The sequence below is a fragment of the Aedes aegypti genome, chromosome 3 (genome assembly GCF_002204515.2).
Source record: "Aedes aegypti strain LVP_AGWG chromosome 3, AaegL5.0 Primary Assembly, whole genome shotgun sequence".
Classification (NCBI taxonomy): domain Eukaryota; kingdom Metazoa; phylum Arthropoda; class Insecta; order Diptera; family Culicidae; genus Aedes; species Aedes aegypti.
This window is the reverse complement of record NC_035109.1, coordinates 227,632,226-227,648,998: the sequence shown is the minus strand read 5'-3', so window position 1 is coordinate 227,648,998 and position 16,773 is coordinate 227,632,226. Positions and strand designations below refer to the sequence as shown.

At 40.8% G+C, this 16,773-nt stretch overlaps 2 protein-coding genes across 2 annotated transcripts; both read right to left on the bottom strand.

Annotated features, from left to right (window-relative positions):
- Positions 1–1,111: 1,111 nt before the first annotated feature.
- Positions 1,112–2,572, bottom strand: LOC5567309 (actin, indirect flight muscle). Its single transcript, XM_001651694.2, has 2 exons — positions 1,540–2,572; positions 1,112–1,484 (listed from the first exon to the last, which is right to left on the bottom strand). The coding sequence occupies exons 1-2, from the start codon at positions 2,462–2,464 to the stop codon at positions 1,279–1,281; spliced, it is 1,131 nt and encodes a 376-aa protein (XP_001651744.2). The 5' UTR covers positions 2,465–2,572; the 3' UTR covers positions 1,112–1,278.
- A 10,281-nt stretch (positions 2,573–12,853) lies between these two features.
- Positions 12,854–15,711, bottom strand: LOC5567310 (actin-1-like). Its single transcript, XM_001651695.2, has 3 exons — positions 15,602–15,711; positions 13,676–14,629; positions 12,854–13,603 (listed from the first exon to the last, which is right to left on the bottom strand). Exons 2-3 carry the CDS (start codon positions 14,598–14,600, stop codon positions 13,398–13,400), a joined length of 1,131 nt encoding a protein of 376 aa, XP_001651745.1. The 5' UTR covers positions 14,601–14,629; positions 15,602–15,711; the 3' UTR covers positions 12,854–13,397.
- Positions 15,712–16,773: the final 1,062 nt, after the last annotated feature.

Below are 16,773 nucleotides of genomic sequence, written 5' to 3'. Positions count from 1 at the left end.
TGTAGCATGCTTCACCAACTGTTTGGCAGGCAACAGCGGTGCTCCGGGAAGCATAGATCAAAGTAATCCAGGCTACTATGTTCTACAGCAAAAAAGCAGTGTTGCTCTGAAAGTAATTGATTGATCATCTCAGCACGATTTGGACTTTGTTATCAATAATAACAAATAATCCTTACGTCCCATCGGAATGTGGTCTTCGGCAAAGTTGTTTTCACATAAGATGAGTGTGTTCACTTTTACCTAAAATATTATTATGACGTGTTAGAGGGCTGAACACAAAAGATTGGCATTTTCCATAGTAATCTCCATATAAACTTCAAATAGCGTGCGCACAATCAAATTGCTTCCGAATCACTTCAAATGTTAGAAGGATCATTTTCATCATAATTGACATCGTTTAAGCATAGGGGAGCAAAAATTTCGAAATTTGCATCAGTCTAGTGACCGATTTCACCAGAATTGGGAAAAAATCTGAAACTCACTCTACAGTAGCCAAACAAAGCCAATCACAGTCAGCGAAGCCAGTGAAACTCACGCCCATCGCTGCTGTAGGCAAAATGCCTTGAAAATTGCAAAACACCCGTTGCTAAGGGCAACCCGAAATTACTGTAGAAAAATGTTCTATTTCCCGCTGCATTTCCCGCATTCAGAGCCTTCATAACACTCATGATTTAGAAAATTCGTGCACCCAACATAGGCTACTTGATGAGATTCACGTTTTTGAACTACTGTACTGGGAGAGCCACGTGATTTTCGCGAAAAGTCAAGCCTACTACTATTACCATTCCCAGCACTGGATTTCACCCAAATTTACGGTAGTAAAAATATCTCATTTTTTAAACAGAATTCACATGATTTAGACTACATGAACTATGTTTGTTAAATGCATTGTGAACATAACTACTTCATTTCATCAGTTTTATCTTCATTTATGGAACATTAGCAAATGCTAGTTTCGTCACGCTGTGTTATTGATTTACTGCTGGGTATGACGAAACTTTGAGTTTATGCGTGTCTGTTTAATTTTATGATGACTTGTAATGATTTGATGTCAAATTTTGTGCAAATAATAAAATTATCGATACCAGGTTTTTGTTAAACGTGTTTCAACTCAGCTAGTAATATTTAATGCAATTTATTAGAGCATCAAAACGTATGCAGTAATACAGTATAATCGATCCAAATTGTAGCATTTACGTAACATAACGTACCGTACTCATAATGTACAGAAATACCTGAATAATTTTTAAAAACACAAAGTTTAGTACCATGTCAATGTTAGAAACATTTACGATGCACAATAGAAGGACCGGATTCATCATATTCTTGTTTTGAAATCCACATCGACTGAAAAGTGGACAGAGAAGCCAGAATGGATCCACCAATCCATACCGAGTACTTTCGTTCCGGCGGTGCAATGATCTTGATCTTGATGGTAGTTGGTGCAACGGCGGTTATCTCTTTCTGCATACGATCAGCAATACCTACAATAAATTATTGTTATGAATTTTTGCTAGTAGGAATGATTGTATCAAGTACCAGGATACATCGTAGTTCCACCGGACAGCACAATGTTTGCGTACAGATCCTTCCGAATATCTACATCACAACGCATGATAGCGCTGTATACAGTTTCGTGTACGCCTGCCGTTTCCATGCCCAAGAACGATGGTTGAAATAGAGCTTCTGGACAGCGGAAACGCTCGGCTCCAATGGTTATGACTTGACCGTCAGGAAGCTCATAAGATTTCTCCAGCGAAGATGATGACGAAGCTGCTAACGACTCTTGTTCGTAGTCCAGTGCTACGTAACATAGTTTCTCCTTTATATCACGAACAATTTCACGTTCAGCGGTAGTAGTGAAAGAGTATCCTCGTTCAGTCATTATCTTCATCAGGTAATCTGTCAAATCACGACCAGCCATATCCAAACGGAGAATAGCGTGAGGCAGTGCAAATCCTTCAAAGATGGGAACGCAATGGGAAACTCCATCACCAGAATCAGAAACAATACCCGTGGTACGGCCAGATGCGTAGAGAGAAAGTACAGCCTGAATTGCTACATACACTGCTGGACTATTGAAAGTTTCAAACATAATTTGTGCTATCTTCTCGCGATTTGCTTTAGGGTTGAGTGGAGCTTCTGTCAACAGGACTGGATGTTCTTCAGGAGCCACTCGCAGCTCATTGTAGAAGGTGTGATGCCAGATCTTCTCCATATCATCCCAATTCGTGATGATACCGTGTTCGATCGGATATTTCAAAGTGAGGATTCCACGCTTCGATTGAGCTTCATCGCCGACATATGAGTCCTTCTGACCCATACCGACCATCACACCCTGATGTCGAGGGCGGCCAACGATCGAAGGAAATACGGCACGAGGGGCATCGTCTCCCGCAAAGCCCGCTTTGCACATTCCAGAACCATTATCAATAACAAGTGCTCCTGCATCATCGTCGCACATCGTTGCTTCTTATGCACCTAATATGCACCCGGTTATGCACTGAGAATCAAGTTATCGCAGCTAGATAGTGTCGCGACCGAGAAAAGACTGAGCATTCCCGGGAACGTTCCCGCGTGTTCCCGCAAAATCACCAATACCCGCTTACACCCACAGAGTCTGCGTGCATCGGCTTGTCACTAGGGATTTCATGTGTTTCTTGTTGAGAAAATGCAATTTCCCTCATTGCTGCCGTTGTTTCTAAACGATAAAAATAATTATTTTATTAATCCAAGCGAGTATGCATGTAGGAAAAGGCTGCCTAAATTTCTGTTGAATCGAGTTGATAAGTGTGCGTAGCTATTTTCGGCGTCTAGAGATATACTTCTTGGGTTGCCTCTTGTCGCTAAGTAGAATATGTGGATGAAAACCAAGCAATGCATTTCATGCATGCATTTGATTGTTGGCAGTTATGCAGAGGACATAGAATTTTTTGAATGAACTATTAAACAATCAAATACTCAAGGTAATAAAAGTACTTAGGCTTAATGGCTTTTATTATAGCGTACTGGCTTTGTTATGTGTTTCGACACATAAAATCCGTTAAAAATCGGAGCGTTAATCAGATAGGACCAAGTGACTTTTCACATATTTTGAGAAAAATGGGCTCAAAGTTCAACAGTTTGCCATTTTTTGACTAGCGAATATTTTGGTTCAATATATTTTTACCCATATTTATGTTACTATCTAACAAAATAATGTAAAGCGATAATCATGGGAAACATAATTTATACCTTTAATAGAACGATTTTTTGATGCACTTAGTGCGCTTGATTTACTCTGACTGAACTACAGAACACTGTTTAGTGATTTGATTCACTCTGACTGAAAAATTTCCTGAAAAAAAATATCAATTAATGTGTGTATGGTCAAACAGGGTTTGGGACTCTGCATCTCAGCTTCTGGTAGTCTGAATTGGCTGAAATTTGAATGACGAACTACAAATAATTTGTAGTTTTGACAGTAGTGAATACATGACATTCCATTTACTTTTCAAGTAGTTTCAGATGGTTGTTTAAAGACAAAAGTAAGTAGTCGAGAGATTTTTCCATGATAAGCGAAATTCTCGACGTGAAAAATAAAATGACGTTTATTTGAACGTGAAAATACATCATTCAGTTCAAGGTGACGGAAAATAACGTCATTTATTACAAACATTAACGTAATTTTATTTGCTTTAATATGTTGGGCACATAATAAACAATTTTCAATGATCTTTTCTAAGTGTGTAAGATATTCTTTACAGTCAGCATATACAGTAAGGTGGGGCAAAAGTTCGACCTTAGTTGTATAATTAAAGTTTCTAGGAAAACAATGGCAGTTGAAACAAAACAAACACCAGCCGTAAACTTAAGTTTGACGAAAAATACACACTAAATTTTCATCAAACAATTGCCCAAAACAGGGTTATTTGAAATATACTCAAAAATACCAGTTTTTCGCAAAACTGAGTGCAAATGTAAAATTTTGGTGACATTTTTCGCACGATCAGACAAATTTTGCTAAATTTGAAGATAATATGTGGATTTTAGGCAATTTGCAAATATTTCCATGAGTTTATACACTCTGGAAACGATTAAAAAATATAAAGATCAATCAGTTCATTGCTTTCTGAAACTTGATCCACTCTGTCAACTGTCTGCACAGAAATTGATGCAATTTTTCAGATTATTTTACAAAGTGACATTTTGACGTTAAAACACAGTGAGGGTCTTTGAAAAAAAGGGAGGCATTATGATGAGTGATATTACTGAAGATAATATATGCTAGAAAACATGATATTCTGTCATTCAAAAGACGGATTTAAATTCTGACCGAACTATTTCATAAGCCGACTGACTGTAATATCTATGAATAAAGAGCAGAAATCCTTGTACACACTCAGAAACGCGAATAGTCACATAATTACTCAATTTTAGTTATATATGACTATTTTATGTATAGCTTTCTTTCACTCTGCAGGGCATTTTCTATGTATTCGACAACTCACCTGGGAAGTCCAAATGTCAGTTAGTGTTTATATTCACAGCAGAATGAATGAGAGGCAGATTGAAGAAATATGTCATTAATGCCTAATCCGTAGTATAGTCATTTCTCGATTATATCAAGGAAGGTTTGTTTTTGCCGTGATATTTTCAAACGTGATAAAATGGAACAGAACTAACGTGTAGAAAAACCACAATCAATTAATGAAGAAACACATCACTTCAATTATGGAAAGTATACAAGTCCTAAGCTTATTTTTGTAATGATTAATCCATGGCAGTTTCTCGAATTTTGCTAAGGTACAGCATATCTGTGTGCTAAATCTAAATTACAATGTTCTGCTCGATCAAGAATGATAGTTAGTGCTTTCACAGTTTAAGTGCATATGATTGATTCGACAGATTGTATAGTTTTCTTGAACTTCAGTTAAATTTTCTTCCGTTTCAATATTTATCCATTCTTCTTCTAAGGGTATGGAACAAGCACTTACTTTGCCCAACTTGGCGACGTCTTACACACAGCGCAGTCGGAAGGCTTACACACCGAAATTGTCTCGTTGGACCTGTCCAAGGCCTTCAATTGAACATGGACCCCGCTAGTGCTACGTCAGCTAGTTGAATGGAAACTATCGGGTCACATTCTGCGATTTGTCCAAAACTTCTTGTCTGAGCGATCTTTCCGAGTCAATGTTGGAGACTACCTATCCGACTCCTTTCCCGAAGAGACCGGCGTGCCACAGGGGTCCGTTATAGCTGTCACACTATTCTTGATAGCAATGAACAGCGTTTTTCTTACCTTACCGAAAGGCATCTATGTATTCGTATACGCTGACGACATACTCATTGTCGTCTCCGGCAAAACCCCAGTCCGCGTCAGGAACAAGGCACAGGCGGCAGTTAACGCGATCTTCAAATGGACCACTGCAACTGGTTTCGAGCTGTCCGCTCCTAAAAGTGTTAGATGTGGCGTCTGTCCCTCCAACCACCGCATATCTGTACCCATAAGTATCAACGGTCAACGCATCCCCACGAAGAATACGGTGAAAGTGCTCGGCGTCACTATTGACCGAGCGCTCACTTCCCAGCATCACTTTGATTTGGTCAAGCAAAGCTGCCGCACGCGCCTCAACTTGATTCGAACAATCTCTCGCCCTCACCGCTCGAACAACCGTAATATCCGTTTCCGCGTTGCGAATGCCATTGTTGACATCCGGTTAATATATGGCCTTGAGCTAACGTGCATTGCAAGGGAACGATTGATAACAACACTCGCACCACTGTACCATGGATACATTCGCATCATATCCGGACTTCTTCCATCCACGCCTGCTGACTCTGCTTGCACTGAAGCTGGCCTCCTTCCTTTCCGCTTCTTTATATCCGCAGTGATTTGCAAAAAACCGCTGCCATTATCGAAAAAACAATCGGGGACGACAGGATCTGCCTCTTCACTGAGGGGAACAGTATCCTCCGCACTGCTGCCAATGTAGATTTCCCCCCAGTGGCCAGGATCCACTGGAATGGAGACATTTGTTGGCTTTCACCTAAACCTAACGTAGATAGCACGATTGGAAACCAGTTTCGTGCTGGGGACAACTCAATAGCTCTTCGGACAACCGTTCTGGACTGGCTACGCACAAAATATCCAAATCATGATCACCGATACACCGACGGTTCTCTTTCCATGAGAGGCGTTGGCCTTGGCGTCTTCGGCCCTAATATTTCAGTGAGCCTTAGTCTGCCACCACTTTGCTCGATATTCTCAGCGGAAGCCGCAGCCGTGTATTTAGCAGCCACTACACCATCCGACCGACCAATAATTGTTCTTACGGATTCAGCTAGCGTAGTATCCGCATTGCAGTCAAACAGGCCTTCACACCCTTGGATTCAGCGCACGATCACCGATGCTCGACCAAACACCACCTTTGCATGGATCCCCGGGCATTGTGGTATAGCCGGCAACACAGCTGCCGATCGTCTAGCTGGTGCTGGTTTTTCCTGCCCCCGCTACGAAGATAATGTACCCTTCGATGATGTTAAAAGGTGGCTAACAAAGCAATTCAGGAGTATATGGAGTATGGAATGGAATCAGCAAAACTCACCGTACCTACGAAAGGTGAAATCGTCCACCGAACGGTGGAAAGACCTTCCTCTTTTGAAGGAACAACAGTTGGTATCTCGGCTGAGGACGGGGCACACGCGTTTTTCACACAACATGAGTGGCAATGGATCTTTCCGCCGGATGTGTTCCTATTGTCACATAAGGAATAGCATAGAACACGTAATCTGCGTCTGCCCATTATACGATTTTTCCAGGAATATTCATGGGATCTCAAGAAGCATTCGTGAAGCCCTGGGAGATGACGTAGCAGCCCTGGAAGCCCTATTGCGTTTTTTGAAAGATTCTGGCCTGTACAACATGATCTGACGCCCACGATAACAAACTGCTGTATCACTTTTTCGTGTCCGTCCTATTAGTCCACCAGCTACACAAACCGCCCTTGGTTTAAGGAAACTTTTTTAGAATAACAAATTAACAGTGTACAGTATTTATACTGGTAGCATTCTTAGAATAACAAATTACAAAATGTTTTGACGTAGGACTTGACATACTGACAAACCTTGGAAGCTGTGGTTCGGCGAGACCCCTTTGGTTGGGCTCGAGTAGTGATCTCTTCTGGGTTACTTCTACCTTTTTAGTGTTGCCCCTCTGGCACACCCCTTTTCGAGGCACCGTTCTGGTGTTCTCTAATCCGACAAAGTGTTGAACTAGCGTCAGTTAAAAATACTCTAATAAAGACAAAAAAAAAACAATCATAGTCATCAATTTGACTATCCATGTAATTTTAACTGTACATTCTTTCTTCTTCAATTTCGTCCAAAAGTTGGTAGGGCAAATTTCCAAACATTGCACGGTTAATTTATTTATTTCTTCGTCAATCATTTGTAGACTACATATTTACATAATATGTTCCATGATTTCTTAGTGAGTTGAAATATGATTTCAATTTGGTCCGGGCATACTTAGATTTATCATTTCGCAGTGCAGCTTAGTTGAGTCAATACGTTGTGAAATGATATCGTTAATCAATGCGACCATGGCATATTCCCGTCGCTGTTTTAATGTCTGAATGTTTATCAACATACATCGTTCTTTATATGACGGAAGAGAAAATACTGCCCATCCTAATTTGTGAAGTGCGTATAGTAAAAATGCTTTTGTATTGACTCTATTCGTTCTTCATGTGATTTCAAGTATGGGGACCAGACAACACTACAACACTTTAATATGGATCTCCCATAAGCAACGTAAAGGGTTTTGATCGTATAAGGGTCTTGCAAATTATATCCGAAACGTTTTATAAAGTTAAGCATTTTGCCCGCTTCATAAGTTATATACGTCGTTAACATATAAAATAAAAAGGGGTGGTCCTTAGTGGGAGCCTTGAGGAACACCAAATGTGACTTAAATTGGTTTAGATTTTTTGTCATTAAATCTTACTATTTGCTAAAGGTCAGTTAAATATGATTCAATCCATTTGAGAAGCTTTTTCTCGATACCTTCTTTCTTTATTTGGCTTTACATCAATTATCTTGATAAAGCCTCGCCAACAATATTTCGCCAATTCCCTCGGTTCATGGCCGCTTCTCTCCATCCTCGACTGTGACCCACGCTCTCCAGGTCCTGGTGTACCTGATCAATCCACCTAGCTCGCTGCGCCCCACGCCTTCTTGTTCCGACCGGATTCGTGGCGAACACCATCTTTACAGGGTTGTTGTCCGGCATTCTTGCAACATGCCCTGCCCAGCGTATCCTTCCAGCTTTAGCTACCTTCACGATACTGGGTTCGCCGTAGAGTTGAGCGAGCTCGTGGTTCATCCTTCGCCGCCACACGCCGTTCTCCTGCACGCCGCCGAAGATCGTCCTTAGCACTCGGCGTTCGAAAACCCCAAGAGCTTGCAAGTCCTCCTCGAGCATAGTCCACGCCTCATGCCCATAGAGGACTACCGGTCTTATGAGCGTTTTGTACATCGTGCATTTGGTGCGGGGGTGAATCTTTCTTGACCGCAGTTTCTTCTGGAGCCCATAGTAGGCACGACTTCCGCTGATGATGCGCCTTCGTATTTCCCGACTAACATTGTTGTCAGCCGTCAACAAGGATCCGAGGTAGACGAACTCGTCCACCACCTCGAAGGTATCCCCGTCTATCGTAACACTGCTTCCTAGGCGCGTCCTGTCGCGCTCAGTTCCGCCAACCAGCATGTACTTTGTTTTCGACGCATTCACCATTAGCCCGACTCTTGTTGCTTCGCGTTTCAGGCGGGTGAACAAATCTGCCACCGTTTCAAATTTTCTCCCAATAATATCCATGTCGTCCGCGAAGCAAACAAATTGTCCGGATCTCGTGAAAATCGTGCCTCGACTGTTAAGTCCGGCTCTCCGCATGACACCTTCAAGCGCAATATTAGTGGTTATCTTTATCCATTGCCATTAAAGAATAATCAACAAACTCCAGGAGGTTTGTGGTAGTTGAACGACCTTTGAAGAAGCCATGTTGTGAATTAGTTATTCTTTGTTTGATTTGGCCAAACATACATTTGTTAATAATTGATTCGAACAGTTTTGGAATGCATGAAATTATGGCAATCTAACGATAGCTCCTGATATCAGATTTTTTGCCTGATTTGTAAATGGATACCAAGAAAGATTTTTTCCATTCCTTTGGAAATTACCAGATTCAAGTGACATATTGAAAAGCCAGAATAGTGGAGTTGTAAGTTCTACCGCTATTTTTTATATAAATACTGGTGTGATTCCATCTGGTCCTGATCCTTTTTTAGCATCTAAATTATTCAGACCTGCCATAATGGCTTGAGCATGAATTTGATTTACTCCAACATCCCTTGAAATCTCTGGAAGGTATGAAAAATATCCAAAATCACGATCATTATCAAAGAAATTCGTCTAAATTTCTTGATACAAAGTTGTAAAAAGGTTACAAATATCTTCTGAGTTACTTCCTTCTTTGTCGTCTTATGTCATTTTTGATAGGAAATTGTTTTATGTGTTAAAAACGAACGTTACAGATGCCCACCTCTGTAAGACCTTCAGCGATTGAATCAGAAGGATGTCACCCCAGCCCATGTCCCGCATCTCGATCAAACGTTGCTGGAGGAGGCTTTGCTTGCTGAAGTCCCACTTGCGGGCTGTTGGAGTACAGTCCTAGCAGCCAACAACTTCTCATGTGAGTACAATATACGTTGGACGGAGAAGGGCGTAGAATTATTCTGGAAAAGAAGAACGAGGAGTATCACGGACAGAAGTGGAAGCAGCAGATCCGTCTGTTCGAAGGTTTCATACCACGAGCAGAAAAGTAAAAGTATATGTTCCAATTGTTCGGACGGAGGCAAGGTGATTAAAAGGTGGAAGCAGCACTAAGACGAACATTTGAATGGTGCTGAGTGCACAGGTATGGAGTTTAGAGCCAGTGAATGAGGAATGGCTATGTCGGAATGTTGGAAAATAGCAATCAACCGACTCCCACTTTGAGGGAAGTTTAAGATGCTGTTCTAGAGTAACTAGGCAGTTGTAAAGGATGGTATATGAGTGGAACTCATCAAGATTAGTCTTGAAGAGTTGGTCGCTTGACTGTATCGTTTGATAGCCTCAGAATCTGGAAAACATAACAGCTACCAGACACGTGGAGTCATGGGGTTACAAAAAGGTCGAGTGTCTATCTGTCTATTTATTCCTCTATTTGTAATTCTTGCATAGATGATTCCAAGGGCTTGCAGATAAGCTACTGGAGGATGATAGAAGGAAAGAAGCAAAAAAAGATAATATAAGATATCCACTAATATGTAAAATAGTGCTCTTGGGCGCTTACTAATTACTAAAGCATATAAGTTCAAATGATCATTTCCATTCACATTTGTGCTGCTGCTATTTTTATAGAGTTTGAGTTGATGGCTTCATTGAACTCTTTGTAAAATCTCCTCTGGATTACTATGTACTTTAGAAAAAATCTGTTACAATCGGTTCTCTTATTGAACACAACTCACTTTTCTCTCATCACTGTTTCTCAACAATTTTTCGAATGAAGCTGATTTTTTGTTTGAATTTCATTTATAATGTTTATTTTAGTATCATATACAACAGCTACAAATCAGTTAGAAATTGTGGTTGTTGAAATGTGGGTGGCAGGGTATGATAGGAAACTTAACTGAATGACCATATACTTTTTCTATAATTTTTAATGTATTGCCGTCTACCATCACTATGTGATGTTTTCATCTCTGAATCAAAATCTTAGTTCATATCTATAAGATATAATCATTAGAAAGCATTATAAAGGTACAGATTAAAGTATATTTTTTCTTTGTAATTAATTAAAATATAGTAAAAAAAAAACAAATACATCGAAAGTCCATCTCAAACCATGCGAAAAAACATTTTTATTCCACGACGGATATTTTTGGCCCCATACCAACTTTTTATTATCTCATTTAGATCGTTCAAATGAAAAAAAAATGCCTTTGTCAGTACTGTGGGTGATGGAAATCAACCAGCCCCCACTTTGAGCTGCTGGTAAGGATGGTATCGCAGTTGAACTCATAAATATGGGCCCAGATAGGCTAACACCGTCTGATAGGCACAATCTGGGAAACAAGAATCTACAAGAAGGGTGACAAGTAAGATTGTGAGAACTTGCAAGCAATCACCTTTCTAAACGCGGCCTACAAAGTATTTTCCCATCTTTCGTCGTCTATAACCTGTAGTGAACGAGTTCATTGGATGTTATCTCGACTTCGTTGACGGCTGATCAACAGATCTTTACTCTACGGCGAATTCTCCAAAAATGGCGTGAATACCAGGTCCCTACGCATTACCTTTTCATAGATTTCAAGGCGGCATACGATAGTATCGACCGCGTAGAGGTTTGGAAAATTATGGACGAGAACAGTTCTCCCGAGAAGCTCACGAGACTGATAAGAGCGAGTGTGCAAAATTGTGTGAAGGTTTCAGGCGAACATTCCAGTTCGTTTGGATCCTGCTGGGAACTACGACAAGGTGATGGACTTTCGTGCCTGTTATTCAATATTGCGCTAGAAGGTGTTATGCGGAGAGCCTGGCTTAACTGCCAGGGTACTATTTTCACGAGATCCAGTCAATTTGTTTGATATGCACATTGTCGGCCGAACATTTGAAAAGGTGACCTGTACACCCGCCTGAAACTCGAGGCAGCAAAAGTTGGATTGATGGTGAAAGCGGTGGGGGTCGAGCGCGGCAGGGCTCGCCTAGGTAGCAGTGTCACTAAAACCGGGGATGCTTTCGAGATGGTCGACGAGTTGTCTACCTTGGATCCTTGCTGATGGGTAACAATAACGATATTTCACGGCTGACGTGCTAACGAGGCACATCATTAGTGGATGTCGGGCGTACTATGCCCTCCACAAGCTGCGGTCAAAAACGATGCACACCCGCACCAAATGTACCATGTACAAAACGCTCATAAGGCCGGTAGTCCTCTACGGACATGAAACGTGGACGATGCTCCAAGAGGACTAGCAAGCGAACGTCGGGTGCTTAGGACGATGTTTGGTGGTGTGCAGGAAAACGGTGTGTGGCGACGAAGGATGAAAAACGAGCTCGCCCAACCCTACGGCGAACCAAGTATCCAGAAGGTGGCCAAAGCTGGAAGGATACGATGGGCAAGGCATTTTGCAAGAATGCCGGACAGCAATCCTGCAAATATGGTGTTGGCTTCGGATCTAGTTAGTACAAGAAGGCTTGGAGCGCATTGAGCTAGATGGGCGGATCAAGTGCTTATCGATTTGGCAAGCACCTTCTACAAAATTGATAAATTAAATAAGACAACCAAGTTTGTAGAATAACAGTTTTTTTTCGGTGCTTCAAATTATTTCAATATGATTCAATATAATAGCGCTTTTCGCAAAATGGAATGAGGCTGATGCAAATATTAATTTTATGTTATGGTAACCACTTGGAAGGTACGAGGGAGGGGGGGATAAAATTAAATAAGGAACATAATAAAATGCAAAAAAAAGTAAGTTCCACATTTTTTTTTTGTTTAATTGCTTTTTAAAAAAGGTGACAATAAATAAACCTCATGCTTGAAATTCGCTTAGGTTTACCATAGAGTAGTAGAACAATTACATCACTAGAAGCCAAGAGCCCAACTCGACCGTTTTGTATGATATCGGAAAATTTGTATTCTATTCTGTTCAATGCTGTATGCTCAACATGGACAAAAAGATATTCAATCGAAAATATTATAGAGATCGCTTGTGACATGCCCTTTAAATGATTTGAATGTCATCAAATTCGCATAGAAAGCAACGGATCTTAAACTTTTGAGCTTGCTCAATTTAATACAAAAAAATATAAATTATAACAAAACCAGTGTTTTACACCCTATTGCTATAAATGTTCTTTGTTTTGTTCTTAAACATCTATTGGAAGATTTGTCGAAAATAGACTCTTGGCTCTTAAAACTGGTGGTCAGAATTTTTAATTGGCTGTGTATTTCGGATGCTGGATGCAAGCGACAGTTGTTTTTTTCGCTCACTCGTCTTATAGCCATAGTCTCAACTAGTTTTAGGTTTATGGTAGCGGTATAGTGTTTTATTCGCTGAACGAACCTCAAAACATAACGATAATGATCCATATTATAAGAAAAAATCATTTATACATAAACAAGTTGAATCACATATGGGATAACATTGTATGATGATGATGTTAATAAATTTCTCGATGTTTGCTGGTATTGTTGTTGTTGCTGCTATTGTTGTTGGTGGTATGTGAGCAGTTTCAGCCCGCATCGGCCCTGGGTGGTGTTGGGCTAAATGCCTTCGATGCTCTTAACTGCATTGGTTTCGGAGGAAGTGGCTTAGAAGCACTTGCGGTGGACAATGGATGGGCCGGATTCGTCGTATTCCTGCTTGGAGATCCACATGGCCTGGAAGGTAGACAGAGAGGCCAGGATGGATCCACCGATCCAGACGGAGTATTTACGTTCTGGTGGAGCAATGATCTTGATCTTGATGGTGGACGGGGCAAGGGCGGTGATTTCCTTCTGCATACGATCAGCAATACCTGTTGAAGTGAATGGAAAAGTTTTTTGAGTATGGAATGACCGCAAAGAAAATTGGTACGCTGATTAATTACCTGGGTACATGGTGGTACCACCAGACAGGACAGTGTTGGCATAGAGATCCTTGCGGATGTCGACATCGCACTTCATGATGGAATTGTAGACAGTTTCGTGGATACCAGCAGATTCCATTCCCAGGAAGGATGGCTGGAAGAGGGCTTCTGGGCAGCGGAAACGCTCGTTGCCGATGGTGATGACTTGACCATCAGGAAGTTCATAAGACTTCTCAAGGGAGGTGGAGGCGGCAGCGGTGGCCATTTCCTGCTCGAAGTCCAGAGCGACGTAGCACAGCTTCTCCTTAATGTCACGAACGATTTCACGTTCAGCAGTGGTGGTGAAAGAGTAGCCACGCTCGGTCAGGATCTTCATCAGGTAATCGGTCAGATCGCGACCAGCCAAGTCCAGACGGAGGATGGCATGTGGCAGAGCATAACCTTCGTAGATTGGGACAGTGTGGGAGACACCATCTCCGGAATCCAGAACGATACCAGTGGTACGACCGGAGGCGTACAGGGACAGAACAGCCTGGATGGCAACGTACATGGCTGGCGAGTTGAAGGTCTCAAACATGATCTGAGTCATCTTCTCACGGTTGGCCTTGGGGTTCAGTGGGGCCTCAGTCAGCAGAACTGGGTGCTCTTCTGGGGCAACACGCAGTTCATTGTAGAAGGTGTGATGCCAGATCTTCTCCATATCATCCCAGTTGGTGATAATACCGTGCTCAATTGGGTACTTCAGGGTGAGGATACCTCTCTTGGACTGGGCTTCATCACCGACGTACGAGTCCTTGTTACCCATGCCGACCATCACACCCTGGTGGCGTGGGCGACCAACAATGGATGGGAAGACGGCACGTGGGGCATCATCACCAGCGAAACCGGCCTTGCACATTCCGGATCCGTTGTCAACAACGAGCGCTCCAGCATCATCGTCACACATTTTGGCTGGTTTGGTTTAGTTTTACTTAACTGTATAAAACGGGGAGAAATGAATATAACAATAAGTTTAAGAAGTCGTACAAAAATTTGGACAGCAAAGTTTCGTATAGATAATCTTCTATCTTTCACTACATTGAATGTAGATTCAAAATCTTTTTCTCCATTCTGCCGCTACGTTGCCTGCTTCTCAGCTTAGTGTTCTGATTAGCCCTTCCATAATTAATAACTGCGAGCTTGCTTTTTCAAATCGCATTTTTTGCATTCCTGTATCTTGTGACAAGTACGAAGATACTTTATGCCTTGAAAGTTAAAAAAAACTGCTTTCCTAAAAGATCGTCGTTCGGCGGTATTCGAATCCACGATCAAAATATAGTTTTGCTGAATAGCAGCTCGTTTATCGCTACGATTATTTGATGGCTATTTGAAATGTTGACACTCTTGACTATTGACAATCCGGTATTGAAAAGATAATCAAGATGTAGAACACGATATCAGTGTATATGAGCCAATTCAAATGTTCAATTCAGCATAATTAAAATGTGTAGTACAGTCAGCTCTCCGTTCCTTCGATATTCTGATATCATGTCACAGAACCAATTCAAAAGCATTTTTTCATAGTTTATCCGATGGTCTTTTGAACCACAGTTACACTGATATCGGGTTCTATAACTCGAAATCTCTCTACTATCATGGTCCATCAATATCGAGTTATAGAGTGTTGACTGTAGATATGAATCAGCAAAATAACTATTTATTGCACTTGATTTCCTTTAAATAAATTATTCCACGATTTAAATCTTTTAAACGTTCATCACATTTTAAACCGCGTTATGATTTTACACTCCATTACAGATGATTTTATAACTATTGGATTTTAACTTCACATGTAAGTTTAGCAGAAGTATCACACAAAGCTTATTGTTTGTTTGTACTGAACAATTCAATAATAATTTTGAGATTCCGATACGAAACAACAATTACACACAATACACGATAACTAACCGTTGGAAAGATAGCAGAATATGCCTTGCCGGCTACTTAGTAGAACGACGAGTGACGAAGAGACAACGAACATCTAGCTTTTATACTCGGACCATGTTCTTCCCAGCTTCTACGGGCAATCCTTAGAAGGATCGAAGATCGGGCCCTAAAGTTCGGCAGTCTAGTGCCATCTCGGTTTTCCACCCGCGACCGATACGCGAAAAATACAATCATAAGCCCCCGCGGCAGTTCGGACACTTCGGCGCATAGGCCAATGGCCAATTGAAAATTATCACGATCAAACGTCGCCAAGAGTATCACCGAAGCGTCCACGACAAACCATGGGCAGACCGGGACAGTTAGGGGGAAAATATTATCATGCGTTGGGAAACGGATAATCATCACCAGTTTATGTTAGAACAGCCAATAAAATAATTCGAAACATGCAATAGTTGGATGTTAAATAATAATGAAAATTTAAAACAGCAATAAAAAAATTAGCATTGAAGAATAAATTATTTTCCACAAAAAATAACAATACCTATCGGAAAATTTTCAAACAAAAATAAAAAAGCATCTAAAATCGTAGATTCTATGTGAGGGTCAAACCACACCAAGTGTTCACAGCACGTGTAATCGACCATAATTGATTCAACAAGGGCAAGTGGGTAATGGAAATCGAATAGTTGAGATTCTTCAAAGGCTAAGGACTGTAAATTGAAATAAATGAGGTCGTGTATTTTATTTAGCTTGACTCCCACCAAATATAAGCAGTTTTCTGAAAATGATTTTTGTGTCAAAATAAAGAAAAAAAATACAGACAAAGTTTTTGAAAAATGTCTCTACTTTTCACTTGCCCCACAAGCCAGGCAAGTGAAAAGTTTATCGTTTTGAGCAACAAATTGAAAAAAACTAACAATTAAATTCACGATTTCTGATAACTTTAACATTTGTTAAGGTGTCCCAATGACCAACAATATAAGTTACATGTAAATAAAGAAACATATTCTTGTCAATTCCATTTTTTTCTGTTCAGTTATGCTGGTTTAAATGATTCGACAACATTATAATTACAACATTTTCATTCTTAGATGTATAACACGATATCAGTGCATATGATAGGATCATGTGCATCATGGGACAGCACTTTCAGCAATTGTTGAACAGTGAAAATGGAAATGTAGCGAGGAACA

What these genes read in the sequence shown, in the direction of transcription:
- LOC5567309 (XM_001651694.2), bottom strand. Translation starts at nt 2,464, where the DNA reads ATGTGCGACGATGATGCAGGAGCACTTGTTATTGATAATGGTTCTGGA. An exon ending in TGGAACTACGATGTATCCTG is followed by an intron (nt 1,485 to 1,539) that starts GTACTTGATACA and finishes AATTTATTGTAG; the next exon opens with GTATTGCTGATCGTATGCAG.
- LOC5567310 (XM_001651695.2), bottom strand. Translation starts at nt 14,600, where the DNA reads ATGTGTGACGATGATGCTGGAGCGCTCGTTGTTGACAACGGATCCGGA. An exon ending in TGGTACCACCATGTACCCAG is followed by an intron (nt 13,604 to 13,675) that starts GTAATTAATCAG and finishes TCACTTCAACAG; the next exon opens with GTATTGCTGATCGTATGCAG.